The following is a 21,863-nucleotide window of genomic DNA, read 5'->3' as shown; positions in this document are numbered from 1 at the left end:
AGTGTGTTTGTTCATTCTTGTTTTTCTTGTGCCATTACAGCAAAGTAGGCTTTTCCGGGATTGCAAAATAGCAGCTGACATATAAATAAAAGTCAATTTCGCATCAAAGTCTTTCACTTTTAATTGTCGAGTAAAGCCCCCTCCCACAGAGAGAAAAAAACAAACACAACCACAGAGGAGCCTCTCTCCCCAAAACGCGTAAATCTCTGTTCCATTCATGTTAAGCTCAAATAAATGATGTGCCCTGGAGTCACGGCTCTCCATGTACTGTTGCGTCATGCGCGCTTCACGGGCTGTGTTTAGGTATGTCTGGCCAGTGCATGGCAGAGTGTGTGGTGCAGGGACGCAGGAGAGGACTGCTGCCCTCCCTCACTTCTCCGCTGAGCCCTCAGGAGAGCGCAGGAAGAAGGACTGCATGGAGACTGCACTGAGCGGTTCACTCTGATTAAACGCCTCAGCGCCGACTTGGAGACGAAATCTGGATCACACAGATAAACCATGTAGACTTGGACAACTCATACAGTTTATTTATGTGTAGAAAAACATCTTTTCGCGAGTTCCAAGTGATCTGAAGCCTGCTATGGAGGACCTCTTGAGTCAAAATGAGTGTGAGCACTAACAATGTCACAAACTTGTGGAAAAATGGTTCCTCGGAACTGGAGGGGAATCCGGGCGCGCTTTCACAGGTCAACTTCACCAACATCAGCTCCAGCGGGGGGAACCACACGCAGCCTAGCGTGGTGGACCTCTCTCGGGCTATTCCGCTCGGATTGGTACTGGGGGCTTTTATCTTGTTCGCGATCGTGGGCAACATCCTCGTTATCCTCTCGGTTGTGTGCAACAGGCACCTGCGCACCCCGACCAACTACTTCATCATCAACCTGGCCATCGCCGACCTTCTGCTTAGCACCACAGTGCTACCAGTGTCCGCCACCCTGGAGATCCTAGACTACTGGGTGTTTGGAAGGATCTTCTGTGACATCTGGGCGGCGGTGGATGTGTTGTGCTGCACCGCGTCCATCATGAGCCTGTGCGTAATATCCATCGACCGCTTCATTGGAGTGAGCCACCCGCTGCAGTACCCGGGCATTGTGACGGAGAAGCGGGCTCTGCTGGCCATGCTGGGGGTGTGGGTGCTGTCTGTGGTCATCTCCATCGGGCCTCTGTTCGGGTGGAAGCAGCCGCCGTCGCCGGACGACACGGTGTGCCCCATCACCGAGGAGCCGTTTTACGTACTCTTCTCCTCCCTCGGCTCCTTCTACATCCCTCTCGTGGTTATCCTGGCCATGTACTGCCGGGTGTACATAGTCGCCAAACGGACCACTAAGAACCTGGAGGCAGGTGTGATGCGCGAGAGGATGAACTCCGGGGAGCTGACCCTCAGGATCCACAAGGGATCTCAAGTGCAAGAGGAGTCCACCAGCTCAGGCGCAGCAGTCGGCAAGGGCCGCGCGCACCAAGCGAGGAGTTCTCTCACGGTGAAACTTCTGAAATTCTCCCGGGAGAAGAAAGCGGCTAAAACTTTGGGAGTTGTGGTCGGCATGTTTACGCTCTGTTGGCTGCCCTTCTTTCTCGCCTTGCCCATAGGTAGGTCAAATAGGTCTTGTTTTACTTTCTTAATGAAACGCGTGCTGAGCCATTTACAGAGATACTAACCCCACGTGTTTCCCTCATAGGCTTATCCAATTTAAAGACTACGTGAAATTTTATTGGATTATGAAAGATATTCCACTCAATTTGATGTCTATGTATAAAGATAAACATGTGCACTAAAAGGGCTGCTGCAGGCCTTAAATCATATATAGCTGGCACTGGGAACGTCTCCAGGGCAGCATTTGCTGCACCGATCTGTTACTAAACCTGAGTGGGCTTTGATATACTGTAGGGGTCATTTCACGCTGCAAGAATACACATAACACAGCCAATATTTCATGGCAGCACTCAATAAATGGTGGATAAACTGGGATGCATCGTTATTATTATTCATCTGACTTCACAGCGTCTGACTAATTCTTTGAGTTTGCATCATAGTCATTTTCCAATTCTGCTCAGTTCTTTTGCCCCTCACTGCAACACCAAAGCAGCACATAAGCTGTCTAAATTTGGGATGATTTTATTACACTGAGAAATAATTTTCCTCAAGTTTTTCCAAACATGATTAGTGTTATCTATGCTTCATTCCCTGAATCTCACTTAATCTGCTATAGCAACAAATCCACTCCAGGAGTGTGCCAAATGAGGAGTAGCTGGCCTCTTCCTCCTCCTGCACAGGTCAGCTGTTTGTGACGCCTGTGTCCTGCTAGGGCCCCCTGATGCCACTAAGCATTCAACACCCACCCTGTCAGGGCTAGCTGAAAAAAACTGCAGAAGAAATTAAACATTCTATGCTGCAGTGAAATGCTCATGACACCAGCTCTGCTTCATGGAGGAAGTTAAGGAAAACATTTATACAGGGATGTAGTTTGGATAAACAGAGTCAAACTGATGTCAGTTAGATCACCGTTTCCTTAATTTTATGTTCATATGCGAGTGTGTGTTTGTGTGTGAGGATGTTCCTGTGTGCATACATTAGTGTGGTCATATGGGAATATGTTTATGCCCCTGGCTTCACCTGCAGCGCATCACATCCTCACATGGATACACACACAGGCACTCACACATCACTTACCAGAGCAGGATCACTATGCACTGTCACATGGCCAGGATTATTCTGCCTGGAGGCGTTACCCAAAGCAAATAACTAATGTAGTTTTCCAAAGTTGTGATTTTCAGATGTGAGATGCTTCAGAGAGCAGCTTCTGAGGTTCAGGAGGGGCCTGTTTATGTAGCTCTAATCAACAAACTGCCAAGAAACCCACCCCTAAGGCTACATTTCTCTGGTGCAGCATACTGATAACTCATAACAAAGCACCTGCAACCTCGGAAAAGCATGATGGGACAGCATACAAACAAGTCCAGTAGCTTTATGTAGATGGTCAACACATAATGCATCAACTATGGGTCAAAGCAGGACATGCAGGTGAAGTCTTCCTGAATATCCCGTTTCTTAAAGGGATCTCTTGTGTGACTTTAGTCTGAACTTAGACACTGTATTCGTGATCGGACAGCGTGTTGCTCCCCAAGTGTTCATTAGCCTCCACCCACAGTGAGGGATTTCCTGTCTCACACTTGTTATTACCCTGCTCCTTCCTCTACTCGTTGTCACTGAGTGTAACGTATGTGGGGGGCTTTCTTGTTTGCTGTGGTGGCATTGGAGGCAGGCCAGAGTGTGTGTTTTTGAGTATTTGTGTGTGCGTGTGTGTGTGTGTGTGTGTGTGTGTGTGTGTGTGTGTGTGTGTGTGTGTGTGTGTGTGTGTGTGTGGGTGCGTGCGTGCGTCGGTGCGTGCGTGCGTGCGTGCGTACGTATGTGCGTGCGTGCTTGTGTGTGTGTGTGTGTGTGTGTGTGTGTGTGTGTGTGTGTGTGTGGAGGTGGGGAGAGAGCAGGGGTTGTGCTGAAAAATATGTACATGTATGGAAGCATGTTCATGTGTGTTTTGAGTGATTATGTCAGTGTGTTTGCAGCTGTTTCTCTGTTCTCTATCAGCGCTGATGTTTGGAGAATTAAATCGCATGCAGAGATGAAACTGAGGCAGCTCTCAAGAGCATGAACTTTGACCCCTAAAGTGTCAACCTGAGAGCTCACGCAGAAATATGTGAACCCTCTCCTTTAAGGCTGATCAAATCTGATCTCATTGAGATTCTTCAAATACCATGTTTTTGTTTTTGAGTGTAAACAGTAAACAAGCAACTCCCAGACTTTTTAGTCAGCCTTTTCACAGTTTCTCCTTTTAACTCAGAGCAAGGTAAGGCACACAACCTTCAGCATTATAAACATTTCTTCAAAGGTTTTCAGTTAGTGTTTTCCCAGACAGGCATCCTTGGACTGAATTTTCTTGGTTACAAAGTCTTGTGTTGTATCAGGAATAAAATAACACTGTAATGTTGAAATTACCAAAAGCACTTTCAACGAAATCAGATCCAATCATAGCAACTAATGTGACTGAATTATATAGTATCTGTTAGTTTATGACGCAATTTGATCTTTTCATACAACATCTTCAATGGCACTCAGTTATCTGCTAATCTACACTCATTCCAGCAGCAGGCCTCTGTTCCATCAGCATGATGAGCACTCTAACTATGTTCACACAGAGCAGATCATGGGGATTGCTTGTTGGAGATGTTTCCAAACTTGAAGTGTCTTTCATACTAACTGTATGCTGTGTGTGTGTGTGTGTGTGTGAGTGTGTGTGTGGTGTGTGTGTGTGTGTGTGTGTGTGTGTGTGTGTGTGTGTTTGAATTTTTTTAACAGGCTATTTATATATTTTTCCCAAACAGTGTATCACTTTGCGTTATATAGCATTTGAATTAACTCGTAATTAATCCATTATTTACTTCTTATTCGTATTCTTATTCTTTTAATTGAAACACATATTAAAGCTCCAATGAGGAACTGTTGTTGATTTTTGGAGCACCCCTTGTGGACAAAGCGATACATCTTATCTTCCTGTTAAAAGTGTTTTTCCAAAAGAAATGGAACAAAAATGAATCATGCTTTCTTTATCAGTAAAATACATTGCTCATCCAAAGTCTTTGCTTGAAAAAAAATGTTGTTTGGCAGCATGCAGTCATTTACTTCCACTGACAGCAGTTTCAGACACTGAATCACAGCCTCTCTAAATTGGTATGGTCTTCTTTGCTTTTGTTGGTTATTCGGTGGCTTCATTTAAATCTGTTCATATGCAGGAAAACTCCTCCCAAGAGCTTTACAAATGCCCAAATAATGTATTAGATTCACAAAAGCATGATAGTCTTTAAAAAGAGTAGATCAGACTTACCTTGAAACACCAAAAGCAAACAAGCTGCATCATCAGCAGTTACACCTACAGATACAGCTGAAGAATAAAATTCAAGATGATGCGTGTAAAGATAAAGAGAAGGCTATAACTAACTTCATTTAATGCATGATTGTGCTTGTTTTCCTGATTAAAAGCAATGTAATGTCAGAGAGAAGTTTGAATGCTAAATGTGCTGCTCTTGCTTTTGCTTTTTTAAAATTTGACCAACAGTTAGAAATACTCTGTTACTTTTATTTTATCCTCCCATTTCAGTAGCTGATACTATGCAGTGAATGCTTCCAAAGTCTGCTCAAATAATAACAGTGAATTGATGATAACAACTTATGGACAATCTATTACTTTTCATTGACTGGTTGTCAATCATTCCAGTTGTATTTAAGAGAAAACATGTGCAACAAAGCTAACCTAGGATAAGGAATCATACACAAAGAAATGTTCTCAACACTACATCATCAACTTAAAGTGTAAAAACTGAGTTTTTTTAACTTCTACAAACTGTTGGGAATTTTATTTAGGTTTTTTTTACAAGAGTTTTCCTCTTGTTCTCTACTCTAGCCTCAGAGGAAGAGAAATCACCAGTCCTCGACTTGTGTTATTTCACAGCCCACATTGTCCCCCGGCTCTTTAACACCCAGAGCAGGCACTAACGTCCTGTGAAGGCCTCGCATTTATAAACTGGTGCAAGCACTGAGGCCATGTGTAAGAGAAACCAACACTCTGAAGTGTCAACCAATTGTTTCTTTGTAGTGTTTTTGGAGGAGAGACTGTGCGTCGAACACATGTGGGGTTTGGTTTTGGTTAATCACACGAGCTGTCCGGTCCATGTGCACAGGGGGTAATTGAGATGTTTTTTGAAGGGCTAAAGTAATGACAGTGCTAAGTGTCAGAGCGATGAAGGCTAAAGGAGGTGGCAGTGCTGAACAGGAGGGGCCAGAGGGCAGAGGGGGTGAAAGTGGGGCCCCCTCGGATGTCAACCCCATTTTCCAAAAAGAGCTTCATGCTATGGTTTTATAGAAAGCAATCTGCAAGGGCAATAACACCTCTGTCCTCTCAGATCAGAACAAATTAATCATATTTATGGGTGTGTTATGAAACAGGATGTGTGAGGTTTAAGAGAACAGATTGTGTGTGTGTGTGTGTGTGTGTGTGTGTGTGTGTGTGTGTGTGTGTGTGTGTGTGTGTGTGTGTGTGTGTGTGTGTGTGTGTGTGCATGCGCTCTACATGGCACAGAGTAGCCATCACTTCTTCCAATTAGTGAGAATAACAGGATGCCTTGTTTTGTCAAGACGTTCCTGTGTTTCATGGTGAGATGTGTGTATGTATGTGTGTATGTTACTGCGTGTCTGTCCGGAGGAAGGAGGTGCAAAACTTTTTTCTTTTTACGACAGAGCAACAAAAGCTCAAGTATCCCTCTCATTGTTATCTTTACGCTATTGTCTAGCAGTTAAGTCCCAGCATCCTCTGCTGTTTGTACTACAGCTTTTCAACATAAACACTCGTCGAGGTACAAAAATGGAACATGTCCACAAAAAAGTTAAACATTCAAGCATGTACCGTATTTGGCTGCAGGAAGGCCTGTTGTCAACCACATTTCTGTCTGTGTTTCCTTCACTTTAATCTTCAGTTTGTGTAGAAAGGACATACAAAAACATGGTGGCAGCTTCCCACCTTTTGGTCTTCCTGGGAGTCAGGAAGAGCCCAATTGTTGTACATGCCTCACAAATGTGCTTATGTTCAATGAAAGGCAATTTTTTTTTTCAAATATTTCCTCTTTAAGCTTTTAACAATGAATGACTTAACCAAGAGATTTGAGTGTGAGAGATTACAAAGCTGTGTTTTCTCATCAAATCTGTCACACCATCTATCTTTCTCAAAATAAATGAAAAACATGAGTATCATAAGATATCTTTTCCTTTTGCATCGCATCATATTTCATCAAGTCTTGTAGTATCTCATCATATTGCACCATATCACTCTGTATTGTATCATATCACATAATATCACATTGTATGGTATGAAATCATATCAAATCTTATTGTGTTGTATCATATTGTTTCCTACTTTATTGTATCTCATTGTATGGCATTATATCTTATGGCATTGAATGGCAGTCTGCTGCCATGTGCAGCGTTGTATTGTTAAGTATCGTATCGTAAAGTATCATATCATAAAGTATCGTATCGTGTCCATAGACTGTATAAATAATGGACGTAGTGCGTGACATCGCCCATCCGTTCCTGAACGCTGTTTTGAAGCCAATCGACGGCGGCAGCCATATTGGAAATGCGGAACTCAACCAGGCAGAGTGTAACGTATAGAGGCGGAGTTTGAGCCTCCTAGCCAACAGCTATGTGTTCCCGTCCGGGAGTCAAGTCAGTCATGTTCTTATTTGGGCAAAAACTCGTAATCTTAATATATTCTGAACCGTCACGTTAGAAATAATTCACCCCCGTACAGTGTGTGCCGATAGAGAGATCAGCTACGTAGAGCCAAGCCGTTTTTAGAACCAGGCTGTAAACAAGTTTATTAATGCTGCAAAGATCGTCATTTTTGAATTGGTGTCTATGTGGTTTCCGATGTTCCTGCAGCCAGCCTCAAGCGGATTCTTGATGAATTGTAGTTTATAACACTTCCGCATGGGCTTCATAGTTTGAGACCGGAGGCTGCCGCTTGATCGTATCACATCTTATTGTATTGTATCCTATCATATCGTATTGTATGTAGCGTGTGTTTCAGAACTGTGTCTACTGTGTTACTGTGTTACCCTGCTCTGTCTGGATCAAAACTCGTGAAAGGACATTTAGTATGTTCGCTTTTTGTCTTTGTGCGGTTGTGCACCTGATGGGAGTTTATTGTTTGAGTGTGCTCCCTTTTTTGCCTTTGCAGATTTTCCTGACGGATCTCACAGTGAGTGGTACGTTCGAGAATAAGAAAGAAAAGGGAAGATATCTTTATTTAACAGAACATGATGGGAAGAATGAAAATGTCCTGCTTTGTCAATAGCCTAGAAAAAATGACAGAAAAACTTACCCTTTTTTCTTTGTTTTACATAATTTTAAAAGGATTTTGGTGGGATTTTAACAGAAGCATAGTTATACAGAAGCATGACATGGAAATTGAGTAATGCTTTAAAACCTGATAAAGGTACTGTAGCACATTTTGGATGTAGGTGTGTAAACTTCACATAACCTTAACATGACTTGTATACTTGTAATAATCTGCTGCTTAAAGAGGCAGTTGGTTCATTCAGTTAACATGAACTTTAATGATTAACACGATATTATTCTAGTCATTTATCATGCAAAAATACCCAAAAGATGTGCTCTATCTGTCTTTGACCCGACCGTCTAAATTTATAATCTGCTAGACCACAAACACCGCAGATTTGGACTACTCATGCTGTGTAGTTGTCAGTTCTGGCATCCAAAAGAAACAGGAAGAGAAAAAAATGTAAGATTGACCAATTTTAATTCCTTTCCACAGCACTCTGTATCCTAATAACAGACAGAACTCTTGACGTTATGCAATTTCATCTAAGTGGCTGTCAAGAAGCAAAAAATAGCATGTGAAAATACCAGCCAGTAAGACAAGATCCATTCATCTGCAGTACAGAAGGCCAAGACACAGACTGCATCTCTTCTATCACAACACACACACACACACACACACACACACACACACACACACACACAGAAAACGCACACAAACACAGTTTGTGTTGCTGCTATTTAGGAGCCACTGAGTTAAATTAAAGTTGGGCGCGACATTTCCCTGATCAGGTTACACAATCACTATGGGCCAGGTTAACAATGTGTCTGGAGCAGAGTGTGTGTTTGTGTGTGTGTGTATTTGTGTTACTGATATACACAGGTGTATTTGGCATGAAACCAAAGCAGTGTGGGATGTTTTCTATTTTTACTATTTTTAGCTCATTAAGTGGACACAACTCCCCCTGGGCTGTAATCATGATTTGTAACCAATGATACATTTCACCCTTTGGCTCTGTACTATGTAATGTACCTTGTACCGCTTAAAATAATTGTTAAAGCTGTTGATCCGATATTCATGAAGAGGCAAGCTAAGGTGTCTGTCTGTCTGCCTCTAATATCTTACCAGAGGTAATTTCACACTTGACAGCCTGAGATTATAGTGCATCCTCGGTCTCTCCAGGAATGTGATATTAATTTAAGACTGTGGGTTGGTGCAAAGAAACAGCTTTGCTCACATCTGCCCACACACACATTCACACAAAGTCTGTCTTTTCTTTCACACTAATCTCACACTTGCTGTGCTTATTAATTCCCTGTTTTTATCTTCAGGCTTCCCCCTCTCACCTCATTAGCTCGCTAGATATTCTTCCTCTTTTTAAGCATGAGGAAGAATGGCAGCCCAAGGGTAAATTAATGCATTTTAACACAGGCCGAACTCTCACATTAGCATACTTGACAACCCTGCTTAGGAAGCTTATGTAATGTTGCTGTTCCCATCATTAGGATTGGAGTTTAACAAGTGACAATGAACCTCCTCAAATGCCTACGTAACACACACAACTTCAGTAGAACTTTGCATAGACTAGACTCTCCCAGACACGTCTCCAGGTATATTTGAAAAAGGAGGACTGTTGTGGATGTCTGACCTCCCTAACCTCTCAGGGAGAAGGTGCCATTTCATTTCACCTTAGATATCTTCCAGTTGGTCGAAGAGTGCCTCTCCTGCTCAGAGTATTTATCTGAAATGGAGTTCAGGGTCAACCCATACAATCTGTGTTTTTATAAAGTCCTTCAGAGATGAACTGTGATAGAGAGGCTGGATCATTTTTTGAAAAGCCAACACAAGGTTTATATTAAATGATAAATAACATGTGGAACTGGCTGCCCTTTCTGGTCTGCAGCTCTCTTATTTCATACCCTGTCTGCAGACAGTCTGACTGAAAACCCCTGTTTTATTCCTTAACTATGCTGCCACCTGCTGGTTAATACCTGCACTGACAGACAGGAACATCAAATTTAAAGGGTCTATACTCATGGATATTGCTCCTCTGACATATCTCATACTAGCTAGTGTGGCAATACACTCTATTAATACTGTTTCTTCATTATTTCATCCAAATCCAGCTTTTACATATCAGTAATATTTGAGGCATTGCAGGAGAGTGTGTAAAACTACATTTCCGGCCTTGTGTTAGCATAAGGGAACATTATGATTCTGGCAGAGAGCAGAGGTGTCAAGTAACGAAGTACAAATACTTCGTTACCTTACTTAAGTAGAAATTTGGGGTATCTATACTTTACTTGAGTAATTCTTTTTCAGACGACTTTTTACTTCTACTCCTTACATTTTCACGCAATTATCTGTACTTTCTACTCCTTACATTTTAAAAATAGCCTTGTTACTCTTATTTACTTCTGACACCTTTGCCAGAGAGAGATATAAAATGTAAATCTGAGAAAAACTTTGCCCTGCTGTCATCACTCAGTTATACATATCTGAATTATTGCATTTCCAACTATATCAGTTATTTTATTCTTTAGCAGGTTTAATGTCTTTCCATAAAACTAGATACAACTCCATAAAACTACATTCACCTTGTTTCACTGTGGCTATTTTTCTAAGATGGTGGAAGCTTGCTGGTAAACTTCTCTATTCCTGGCTTACAAATCATACACACCGCATGGGGAATTTGGCAGATTAATAATTTCACCACTTTCCAAAAGACAATCAGTGAGTTGTTGGCGAAAGCTAATTGTAGTTTCTACCTCTGTTGCTAAAATTCCTGTTTTGTTGTGTCAACTTTTTAAGTCATATACAGCGGTCACTTCCTGGCTAAAAGTAATGTAAACTAGCAAACAGTAATGATGTAGTTCTTGGTTTATTGCTAACATAGCCTATTGTGACTTTTGCAGTTAAGACAACTATTTGAGAGATGTTCTATGTTTATAATAATTGCAAAACCTTGATTTGAGAAGATTGTATTGCTGGCAACTTAGGCAACAAAATCCTTAACTGTCATACTTAAATGGATGACATCACCACTTTTAAGGGAGCCCTGCCCACTTCCATCTAGGGATAGAAGCCCAAAAAAACTGCCAAAACAGATAGATCTACAGTGAAAAAAAACATTTACTACATTGCTGTAGAATGTGTTAGTCTAAAATCTCATGGCTCATAGTAAGGCATGATTAGAGAAAAAGATTTCAGTGCTTCAATAATTTTCTGTCTATTGTCTCTCTGTCTCTGTTCCTCTATTTCCAGGGTCTTTTAATGTGAATTTGCGCCCACCTGATCTTCTCTTCAAAGTGACCTTCTGGTTGGGCTACTTCAACAGCTGTCTGAACCCCATAATTTACCCCTGCTACAGCCGCGAGTTCAAGCTGGCCTTCATTCGCATCCTGAGATGTCAGTGTCATCAGCGTAAACGGAGAGCATACAACTACCGCTCCTCCAACTTCAGCTCTTCTGGACACTCACGAAAAGGCTCAGCGGATCACAACTCCAGCTGCTTGAACGGCAGCCAGCGTACTCTGCCCTCATCCGCCAGTCCGAGCCCCAGCTACCTGAGCCACAGTCTCCCGACTTGTCCTGAAGGGGAAACATTATACATCTGGGGAGGAACTACTCCAACTCCATCCACTCCTAACCTGCTGCCTGGCAGTCCTGCAGACTGCCAGCATGGGGTTCCGAGAAGAGAGTCAAGAGGAGGGACACCGGCTGAGGAGACAACCGGGAGGGTTTTCTCTTTCTCTTTTAGGAATAACAAAGACAAAACAGGGATCCGCAAAGACAGCATTGTGCCTGATGACAAGGTGTGACATGTTCATTCCTTATCAGGATTTAAGATGAAACACAAAATGTGGGATTCACAGGTTAGCTGCATCCACTGTACATGGTCCCATGATCACTGCTATTGTTATTAGTGGTCAATGTGAGGTGATTGACTATGCTGCTGTATCAGAGGTATGTTGTCCTATGTTGCTGTACCTGTGGTTGAAATACAGGGAGATTTTTCTTTGTTATGGACAGTAATGGCTTGCAATGGTAATTAAAACCACTGTTCACCAGCAAGTCACCATTGCATGCATTTTGATTTAAAGTTCAGAGAAGTCGCCTTCCTTTCGATCTATGTCTGCCCTGTAAAAAGACTGAACATGACGAACATCCTGATTCTCATGTAAAATGTGTGATAAGACAAATGATCACCTTTCTGTTGCAGTCACTTGATATTTTAACGGTATGTTGTGGAAAATAAGTATAGCCTGGTTTATCTGCTGTTCGCACAATCATCAGATATCTTTTTTTTGTGTGTTTGATGTTCAAAAAGCTCTGAATATCAATATTAGAAATGTGATACATAAAAATAAAATTAGAACGATGCTCAAACACTGTCTTCAGGGAACCTTTGTTTTTTTTAACTGTGTCCCCCAGATGTATAAAGAACTTGAAACATTACACCTCACAATAAAGGTTAATGTGTTGATAAAAGGGCAGCACACTGTAGAGCATCTGTGGTAGAGAGTAAACATGAAGCTGTTATCCAGAGGGACGTCTTGACTGAGCAGTGATAAAGGTGAGAGTTTATTGCTAGAATAGACAGGGAGCTTCGATTACAGGTACGCTCTGACACATCTTGCTCTGTATACCTGCCAGCTCACTTTACTCATGGCCCACTGACTCCTGGTACATGTTAGTCAATCATTAACTTCTAAAGGGCTTTGTTTTGGCAATGGATCAATGCTGCACATATGCACACACTCAAACTGACAGTATGGTAGACAACATGCATGCTGCACATAACGAGAGAACAAGGACAGGTTTAGATGAACAACTGAGACATGATGGCTCTTGATGGACTACTTGGATTTACATTAAGTATCTGATGGCTTGGCTCTTGCAGCATCATGATTTCCACACCAAGAACGAACACCTCAGACAACCACAGCTTGACTGAAGATGGCATTGATTCTGCTTCATTTCACAGCACCATTAGTAGAGTTTGTGTCCTGTGCCTGCTCCTACCAATCCCCATCTTCGCCATCATTGGGAATGTCTTCATCATGGCTGCATTTGCACTTTTCCAATGCCTCCGTACGCCTACAAATGCTTTCATTGTGTCTCTGGCAGTAGCAGACTTCCTTGTTGCTGTGCTAGTGATGCCTTTCAGTTTAGTCCGCTCCGTTGACAGGTGGCACTTTGGGCTCTGCTTCTGCCAAGCACACCTCTTTCTGGATATGACCTTTTGTACAACGTCCATTTTTAATCTCACCTGTGTGGCACTGGACCGATACATAGCAGTGTGTGACCCTCTGCACTACCCTGTCCGGATGTCTTTCAGACGTGTTGGTGCAATGCTGCTGCTGTGCTGGGTTCTGCCACTGGTCTTCTCTGCCCTGTGTGTGTCCCTCGGTATGTACACGCAGTCTGCTCGCACTGTGGTAACAAACAGCACATTACTAGAAACTCAGACCTGTCTGGCCACGTTTCAGCTCCCCTATGCATTTGCCACCTCTGCGATATCCTTCTTTATTCCTTTGGGGTTCATGCTGTTTGCGTATGGGAAAATCCTCAAGGCTGCCCAGAGACAAGCGAGATGGATACATGCAATTGATCACCATACTGGGCAGCTTCAGATGAATCAGACCTCCATGAGGACTGACCCTAGCAGACAAGTTCAGGCTCATGTGGAAAGATGTTCTTTAAAGAAGAAGGAGTGGAGAGCTGTGAAGACGCTGGGTCTGATCATGGGGGTCATCCTGTTCTGTTGGCTTCCTTTCTTCTGTGTGAACATCATTCATCCTCTGAAAGGCTACAGCCTCAGCCCTCTGCTCCTGGAGGCTTCAATGTGGCTGGGATATGCCAACTCTTCTCTAAATCCTTTCCTTTATGGTTTATTTAACAAGAACTATGGTCATGTGTTTGCAGCCATGTTCGACTGGGGGACTTTAGGGCGCCAGTTACGAGCGGGTTTGGATTCCTCGACCTTTGGAAGGCAAGCGCATACTGTGGTTACCTTGGAAACCATTTCAGGATGATCATTGTGTAAGGTCTAATAATGTCAACCAATATGATGTGTATAATAAGACTTAAATGCCTTCATCAGACTGCAACATTTGTAGTCTCAGCACCCAAGATAACCCTCCCTCGCTCTGACTCACAGCTGATATCACTCAAGTGTTTTATCAGCTGGAGTAAACTGTCAAAGAGCAAAATATCCTTTAACTTGTTGTTTATGTAAACCTAGCACAGTAGCATGATTGCAATGATTCCTTTACTGTAAATGATTCAAAACTGTGTGAATAAGTTGTAATAAAAACTGTAACTCATACAGTAGCTCACCAGGGACTATTCAGACAAGCGATTGGGCCATTTGATGTTAGATTTAGCTTTTATTTTCTCAAATATGGCCTTGATAAAAACATATGCATGTAATAAATTTCATCATTTGTGCTTTTAAGAGTAATCATCACTCCTATTCAAGGGTAGCAACCATACAAAGCATAGTTCCATCTCTTAGAGGTGCACGTCTGAGAAAGTCTGAGAACAGCTGGTATCAGACAGAGTTCACACTAGTGTGGATTTTTGATAAGAAGCATCTGCAAATCATTTTATTTTTCTACTTTGGTGAAAAGTGTGTTTATTTAAGTCTGTATGAAGACATGATGGAAAAACAACAGAACTGTAACACCATGTAAGCACATGATGCAGAGTAGCTTACTCTGTGAGTAATGTCACCAACCTCTTAATTTTCTAATTTCATCTCTACCATAAATCTCATTTTACAGATTCTACACAAACATGTATTTTAGGGTGTGAATAGTAGTATAAGGGAGTCATTTGGTTTCCAATTGTTGTATGTTCATAGTATAGTAAGTTATAGTAAAACAGGGGAACACACTGCCATAATGAAATCTTGCCTCCTGCCGGCAGCCAAATTTCGCTTTTCTTTTTTTTAAGGCTACAATGAGGAGTTTTGGATGGTCATGAAACAGATTGAAATTCATACTGATGCCTCTTTACGAGCTTCACAAGCAAACAAGAAAATAAGCAACAGGATATTTTTTTTCTCTGTATTGAATTTTTTGTGACGTCAGACAAAGTGGGTTAAAGCTTTAATCTACATGTTCCACTCAGACTGTATGATATATGAAAGTAGTCTGTGTAACATCAACCATTTGTTTCTAAAGAGGAGATTGAAGCCTTTCGTTGGTGTTCGCCATATTGGAAATGCTGACTCGACCTAAGTTATGACTGGTCAAGTATGAGGCAGAGGTGAAGCTGGGACTGGCCTTTATCCTCATTGCTAACAGCTAAAGGCTGTAAACATTGGCTTTTTGGAATGGGTGTGGTTTCAGGTGCTTCAGCAGCCAGCCTCAAACAGATGCTTGATGAACAACAGTTTTTAACTTTCTATATTTGCTTCATATTTTAAGACCAGAGATTGCAGCTTGGTTCCACTGCAAATATTCACAGTGAGTGACAGGTTTGACTGATAAAAGAAAGGAGAATGAGATCCTTTGTTAGAAAACATTACAGGACAAAATCAGCAAGAGGTAAGATCTACTGCATTACCCACAGAAGAGCACTAACATTGACATAAACCAAAAGTTCATCACAGGAGCTTCACATTTTTTTATCTATGGATTGGCACTACATTCTTTAAAGATTGTTTGGTCAAGGCAAATGCTTAAAGGGAAAGTGTATCAGTAAACAAACAAGACACAAAGATTTGCTCACAAGAAAATTGTCCAAATTGGTTCAATGTTGCTCATACCATGAGATTAGTGTGACTTTATTTTTTTACCGTTAAGTGATCCTCTTAGCGGAGAATAAAATGTTATTTTGTTAATTAAGTGTTCCATTTATCACATCCAAGTGCTTAACAATACAAATTAGATAAAGAAAGACCAGATGCAGTATTTTACAGAGATAAACTTCACTTCCCTTCCAAAAAGTTAACCTAACTCTATCTATGATTGCCAAAATAAAAAGACACAAAATAAGTGTACAAAATGGTTTAATCATTTGAAATGTATTGGTCTAAACAAACATATAAGTATGGACAAACAATAAATGAATAAAAAACTTCAAAACCCATGAACTGACAGATCACTGCAAAAAGCCAAAGTATCAACCAAGCAGCATGTTGATTTTAAACTAAGGTAAACACAGATTATGGGAGAACAAAGAGGAGAGGGGCCATCTCATAAGCAGTGATTCTCTGTATGCTCCCCAAAAATCTTGGACTCTCAGGTAAAACTTCTGAACACGAATGAGTGTACCATTGTCATGGTCCTTCCATTACACTGGCTCCCTTTTAAGCTTGGCCTGAAAAAATTTAGAAAACGTCTAATGTATTCTGTTAATTATCCTGGACTGGATTAGCCTGGTGTGAATATGCATTTTTTTTTTATTATTCGAGTCGAAATGCTGGAAAATCAAAAAATTGTCTAAAAAAAGTCTAAAGTCGATGTCAAGAGAAAAGCTGAAGTTCCATACAGAAAGAAAAACAAAAGTTGCTGAGGGGAATCATTATGGCTGAAGTCCACCAGATCTGTGTTTGGTCCGTCAACTCTCCTTCGCAGCACTGGAGCAGATAGATGTCCATTCTAGTCAAGATGTTTACTTCCTCTGGCTCCGCTCAGTTGTGTTCCACTCCGTTTCAGGTCCAGCAATGCAGAGCCATCTGCAGCAGATACCAGACATCTATTTTTGCCAGATGCCCGAGCACGATGCATCACTCAGCACAAGCAGATTGAGCGGTACAGGAAGTCAGGCATCGAAACAAAATCAAAACATCAATAGGTAAGAGGTTTTCAGAGGCTAATATGGACAACATGGATGAAGAGATGCTCATCATGGAGGTGGGAAACAGTGGTTCCGTAATTACAGCGGGAAAACATCTCGTGACTCCAGCTGTTCAGCGGTCCTGTTCCTGCTGCATTTTGAAAACACATCTGGGTTGTTGACTGACAAGAGTACGCACGAAGCCGAACCACAGCAGAGTGAAAACAGATTGGACACAGATCTGTTGAGTGTCTGGCGTTATTGTTTCCGTGTACTGCTACGGCGTATTATGTTCATTGCAGTGTTTCACAGATCAGAGTTTTTATCGCAGCCATGCATGCTCCAATCTGACCCCTGACCCCATCACACCATGCTTAATGAGGGTCCAGGCCAGAAGACACCTGTATGCTCAGTTTTGATCAAAGTCATAAAGCATTTTCCGACCGCAGGAACTTTACCCCAGAACTAGGGACTTTACCCCTGAACTACGTGCGTTTTGACAGGAGGAACCAGGGTCTAAATTTAGTTCAGGGGTAGATAATCTCCCTGCTGAAAAGCCCCTGCTTGGGGGGTAGTACTTTTTAAAGGTCCTGGGACTTTTGGTTGAACGTGACAGTGTTTGTGGAGTTTACACAGTTGTTGAAACATAGAGGGAGTTCCTGGGAATGCATGCTAGTTTAGTTTTTTTATTAAGATTTCAAAATATTATTTAATATCATTTTTTCTCCATACATCACTGAACGTATCTACATCATTTTCATTTTTGAGATGTTGGTTTAAATCAGAAATAACGGTATGTCAAATTTTTAATTTTGACATGATAGCTTGCCATAAACTTCAAAGTGTTCTAGCTCAGCCACATATGAGAGTACTGTAATGGATTAAAGAATGTATTTTTATGAGCATGCATCAGTGCTGAAGAACCTACAGCTTAAAATGCTTCCAAGACCTGGACTCAAAGAGTGACATTGAAATGAACTGCTTCAGTACACCTCACATGCTCAAACTTGTAAAGTGCTGGGAAAAAAACAGACACTGACAGGAACAGGGACATGTTTGGACGCTTTGCCTAGCAACTATGTAGCAATGAAGCTAATTGCACTGGAAAAATACTTGAAAATCACACACACATGTGGAGCTGTGTGAGGGGAGGATGAAAGAGAGAGGAAGTATCTGAAGGAGGCCACTCCTCTTTTGTATGTGTCTAATAAACTCTTTTCTCACTCCGTCTCTTCTCTTCTACCACAATGTCTTTCACCGGAAAATATGAGTTGGAAAGTCAAGAAAACTACGAGGAGTTTCTGACAGTAATTGGTATTTGACTTTTTTGTTGATTCCTGAGCCATAGATTGATAAATGCGACTTGTCATTTGTTTATATTTAGCTGTTTTTTTATGCTTGGAATTTGCTCCTTCACAGGGCTGCTCAATGCAAAGACGGACCATAAGGTGACTACAGATGTGGTTCAGAATGGGAACGACTTCATCTGGACACAAAGCCTTCCCAACTGGACCTGGTCTAATAAGTTCAGTGCCGGTAAGGAATGTGAGCTGACTACAATGACGGGCACCAAATTCAGTGTGAGTTTAAAGAAGGAAAAAACCTACTCTAGAAAACAGGATCTACTGTAATGTGTCACAATGTGATCATGATGTGTCATGTGAGCAGCCTGATTCAGCATTCACATTAAAGACCTTTGTCCTTGTAGGCTCTTGTAACTCTGGAAGGTGGAAAGATTTCAGTGCCGTTTCCAAAGTATCAATTCACAGCAGAGATCATTGATGACAAGTTAATCATGGTAAGACAGGAAACACATCATATAATGCTGAAAGTTCTCACTGGGTCAAATTCTTTCTAAATATTTTGATTGAAATATTTGAACTCTTTCCATATTTCTCTTCTTTTTCTTTTTTGTGTCTTTCTCGATATACCCGCTAGAATTGCATAACTCCAGGAGAGAAGGGTGTGACTTTAAAAAGAGTAAGCAAGAGGATCTGAGGATTGCAGGACTCAACATGCTTCAATAGTAGAGAGGCTGCAAGAGGTAAAACACATCTGTAAATGTTGCTCTGATAACTGAGGCAAAAAGAACAGAGTAGCCACCTGGTGAAGAGGAAAGTGGACCATGTCTCTGCTTTCCTGGACTGAATTTGATAACTTTACAGAAGTGTTAAAAAAAATGCAATGTATCTCTACCTGAATGGAACTATTTTCCTCTTATAATGTCCATGTTTGAGCCAATAAAATCCCTTTAACATGAACTGTGTTTTTGTGGGTCATTAATGAACAATTGTGTATTTGTTTATGATACTGTTCATGACATCAGAACCTCAAAACTCACAACGCCCACGAACCAAATATTGACCAAACTTAAGTCTCCACCTTAGACCGAGCTTAGACCTGAATTTGTTTTAATGGTGTGAAACATGAACACCTGAGCAAACCAGTACAATACAAAACAAAGACTCACTCACAAAATACAGCTCCTTGGTGTCTTTAGTTATTCTAAAAACAAAAAATAAAAAGAATAAAGATAAAATAAACGGACTAATCTAACTGTATAAAACATCCTGCATCTATTACTACTAATAATAATTTAACCCTTAATTCCAAAAGAGTCTGGACACTGTGTAATATGTTGTTAAAAAACATATTTTGATGTTTTCAAATTATTTAAAGCCTATATTTAACTGAACATAGTACAAAATAACATATCAAATGTTGAAACTGAAAAATATTACAGTTTTATGAAAAATATATGCTTATTTTAAATTTGTTGCGAGTGAGGGATGTACAAAGTATTGCAGTGTATGAGGTGGTAGAAATAGCTCTTGCACAGGTGTCTGATGTGGGCATCAAAAGTCAGGTGAGGGTCAAATCTTATGCCGAGGTTGGTGATCAGTGATGAAAGTGGAATTTTAAGGCCAGAGAAGGATATACTGGTTACATGGGATGATTCGACCTGGTGTGAAGCGTAACCTAAAATAGCTTCTGTTTTGAGGTTTCAAGAAATTGTAATTCATCAACACGTTTAACTCATCCAAGAGGATAGTAACTTTGGATCAGGATAGTTTAACTCAAAATGCAGAGTTCACAATGGTTTCAATGACACAAAACCAATCTGACAGCTTAAATTTAAGAAAATGTTCATCAGATAACTGTTCCACACAGTTAGATCCAGCATGGGAGGACCGTATTTACCATTAATGTGTGTTTGATTTTTAAAAGCGTCTCATTCAGCAGGTCACAAATATAAGAGACCTTTCTACTCAACTGTTTATTTTTCACACTGAGTGTAGAGGAGCTGAATTACACAAACTGCACTTCTCTATTGTCACCACTAAGAGGCGCCCTCATTCCTCAATTAAACACTTGAGAGGGATATGCTGCTTTTATTTGAATATAAGAGTTATTCCTACTTTAGAAAAGATGCACACACAAAATCTATCAAACATATGAGGCACAAATCTATTTATATTGTAAAATAATAAACACTTCTGACTCCTCCCATGTTGATGATTCAGATTTACATCTTAAGCTGTGTCAGCAGTCAGCATCATTTAATGAAGAAATGTTGAATGACTTTAACTGCTCGTGTCCCTACACATTGCTTTGTAACATAGCTGTGCTGACATTCATCCTCTTGCTCTGCCTACTTGGCCTTACATTTAACGATAAACAGGGTTCCAACGCATCTTGGAAAACCTGAACAGTTGACCAATTTTCTAGTCATGGAAAAAAAATAAACAAAAATAAAAATGTCCTGGTTATTTTATCATTCTCCAAAATTCATATCAGAGTTTCCAAAAACAGATGACATTGTCACCTGAAAGACTAAAGTAGGTTAAGGATCACATCAAAAAGTGACAGTAGTTTATAGGCCACAGTATTAAGAATAGGCTACACTCTTTAACACCCCCAAGTCACATCACACATCAGAACCTGTGGACTGGATGACATTAGGAAACTTTACAACTATATTGGCCGAAAATCAAATACTGACATTGTTTTTTTCTCATTATGATTGTACCATTTATTTGTTCTTTCAATATTTCTCTTGAAAACTGTCATTTCACCACAAAAAGACACAGTCTCACATCTTAAAGTTAATTGTTCCCAGGGCAAATCTGCATGTTTCTACTCTTCCACTGTAACACAAAAATGTATAATCAAATGAATACAATATATCATCAGTTCAATTATTTCAGTGCACTGTGTAAGGTGAGCACAAGAGAGATTAATACTAATATATACATACATTAGGTGTAACATTTTATGAAATTAAGTCAATAAAACTGCAACAAGGCAGCTCACAAATTCAGTGTTGAATTCATAAAAAAGTCTGTGGTCACCCTCCTGGTTCCCGCTTTGATAAACTTAAGTCTCTCTTGTTTTGACTCTGCCTTGATTTCAGGGTTATAATCCCTACAATCCTGCTGATAAACTAAAGTATGGTTAGATTAAGACAGAAGGTGAGCAGCCCTTCCTAAACCCCAAAGGTCTTCTGTTTTCTCCCCTGAGGCCAGATAAAAGGAAGCAGCAGCCTGCCTGTTTAGCCTTACATACAAAAACTTACAGGAGACTGTGACAATGATCCATTATCTCACTGATGGCTCACTCCCCCGCCTCCAACCCCCAGCTTAATTTACACATGGGGAATGTAACATGGAGATCCAGAAAAAAAGCCTTTTAGTTTCTAAACTCGACTTTTGTAACCAATGGTTCTTTCTAAAAATGCACAAATTACGACGTGTGCCAGAGAGCATGCCTAACATTCAAAGCTCTTTGATCTATGTGCCAAGCTGATTACATTTTGATCTTTCTTTTAACTTAATGCTAATTAAAGATCTGTGACATATGATGAGGAATTTGCTCGTGGCTTAATACAGATTTCTAAATCAAAGGAAAAAGACTCTTTAAAAACTTTATTTTTTAAAAGTTCTGTAGTTTTTGAGTGAACAGAGCTAAGCTCAGATACTTCCACAGTCCTCTGCACTGTACTGTTTGACACAAGAGTGGGGACCTATTTCTACCATATAAAGAGAGTATAATGTCAGTGGTGTGAGAGAGAACCACAACACTGAATAGATTCCCATACATCAGAACGCCACTAACACAGAGCGCTTTAGTTGAGCTGTGCAGGCGGAGTTAAGACACAGAAGAGGCTGCATTTATTTGTCAAACGCA

General features: G+C 40.8%; 3 protein-coding genes across 3 annotated transcripts; all 3 read left to right on the top strand.

The window, feature by feature from the left end:
* Positions 1-231: 231 nt before the first annotated feature.
* Positions 232-12,282, top strand: LOC117816934 (alpha-1A adrenergic receptor-like). Its single transcript, XM_034689334.1, has 2 exons — positions 232-1,587; positions 11,151-12,282. The coding sequence occupies exons 1-2, from the start codon at positions 603-605 to the stop codon at positions 11,705-11,707; spliced, it is 1,542 nt and encodes a 513-aa protein (XP_034545225.1). The 5' UTR covers positions 232-602; the 3' UTR covers positions 11,708-12,282.
* Positions 12,283-12,793: 511 nt separating this feature from the next.
* On the top strand, positions 12,794-13,924 carry LOC117817599 (trace amine-associated receptor 4-like). Its single transcript, XM_034690353.1, has one exon. The coding sequence runs from the start codon at positions 12,794-12,796 to the stop codon at positions 13,922-13,924; it is 1,131 nt and encodes a 376-aa protein (XP_034546244.1).
* A 3,923-nt stretch (positions 13,925-17,847) lies between these two features.
* Positions 17,848-18,937, top strand: LOC117817391 (gastrotropin-like). The gene is made up of 4 exons (XM_034690095.1): positions 17,848-17,990; positions 18,096-18,256; positions 18,385-18,474; positions 18,615-18,937. The coding sequence occupies exons 1-4, from the start codon at positions 17,924-17,926 to the stop codon at positions 18,672-18,674; spliced, it is 378 nt and encodes a 125-aa protein (XP_034545986.1). The 5' UTR covers positions 17,848-17,923; the 3' UTR covers positions 18,675-18,937.
* The last annotated feature ends 2,926 nt before the right edge of the window (positions 18,938-21,863 follow it).

This window comes from Notolabrus celidotus, chromosome 8 (genome assembly GCF_009762535.1).
Source record: "Notolabrus celidotus isolate fNotCel1 chromosome 8, fNotCel1.pri, whole genome shotgun sequence".
Lineage (NCBI taxonomy): Eukaryota > Metazoa > Chordata > Actinopteri > Labriformes > Labridae > Notolabrus > Notolabrus celidotus.
Note: the sequence above shows the minus strand (reverse complement) of the source record. Positions and strands in the feature narration are given on the sequence as shown.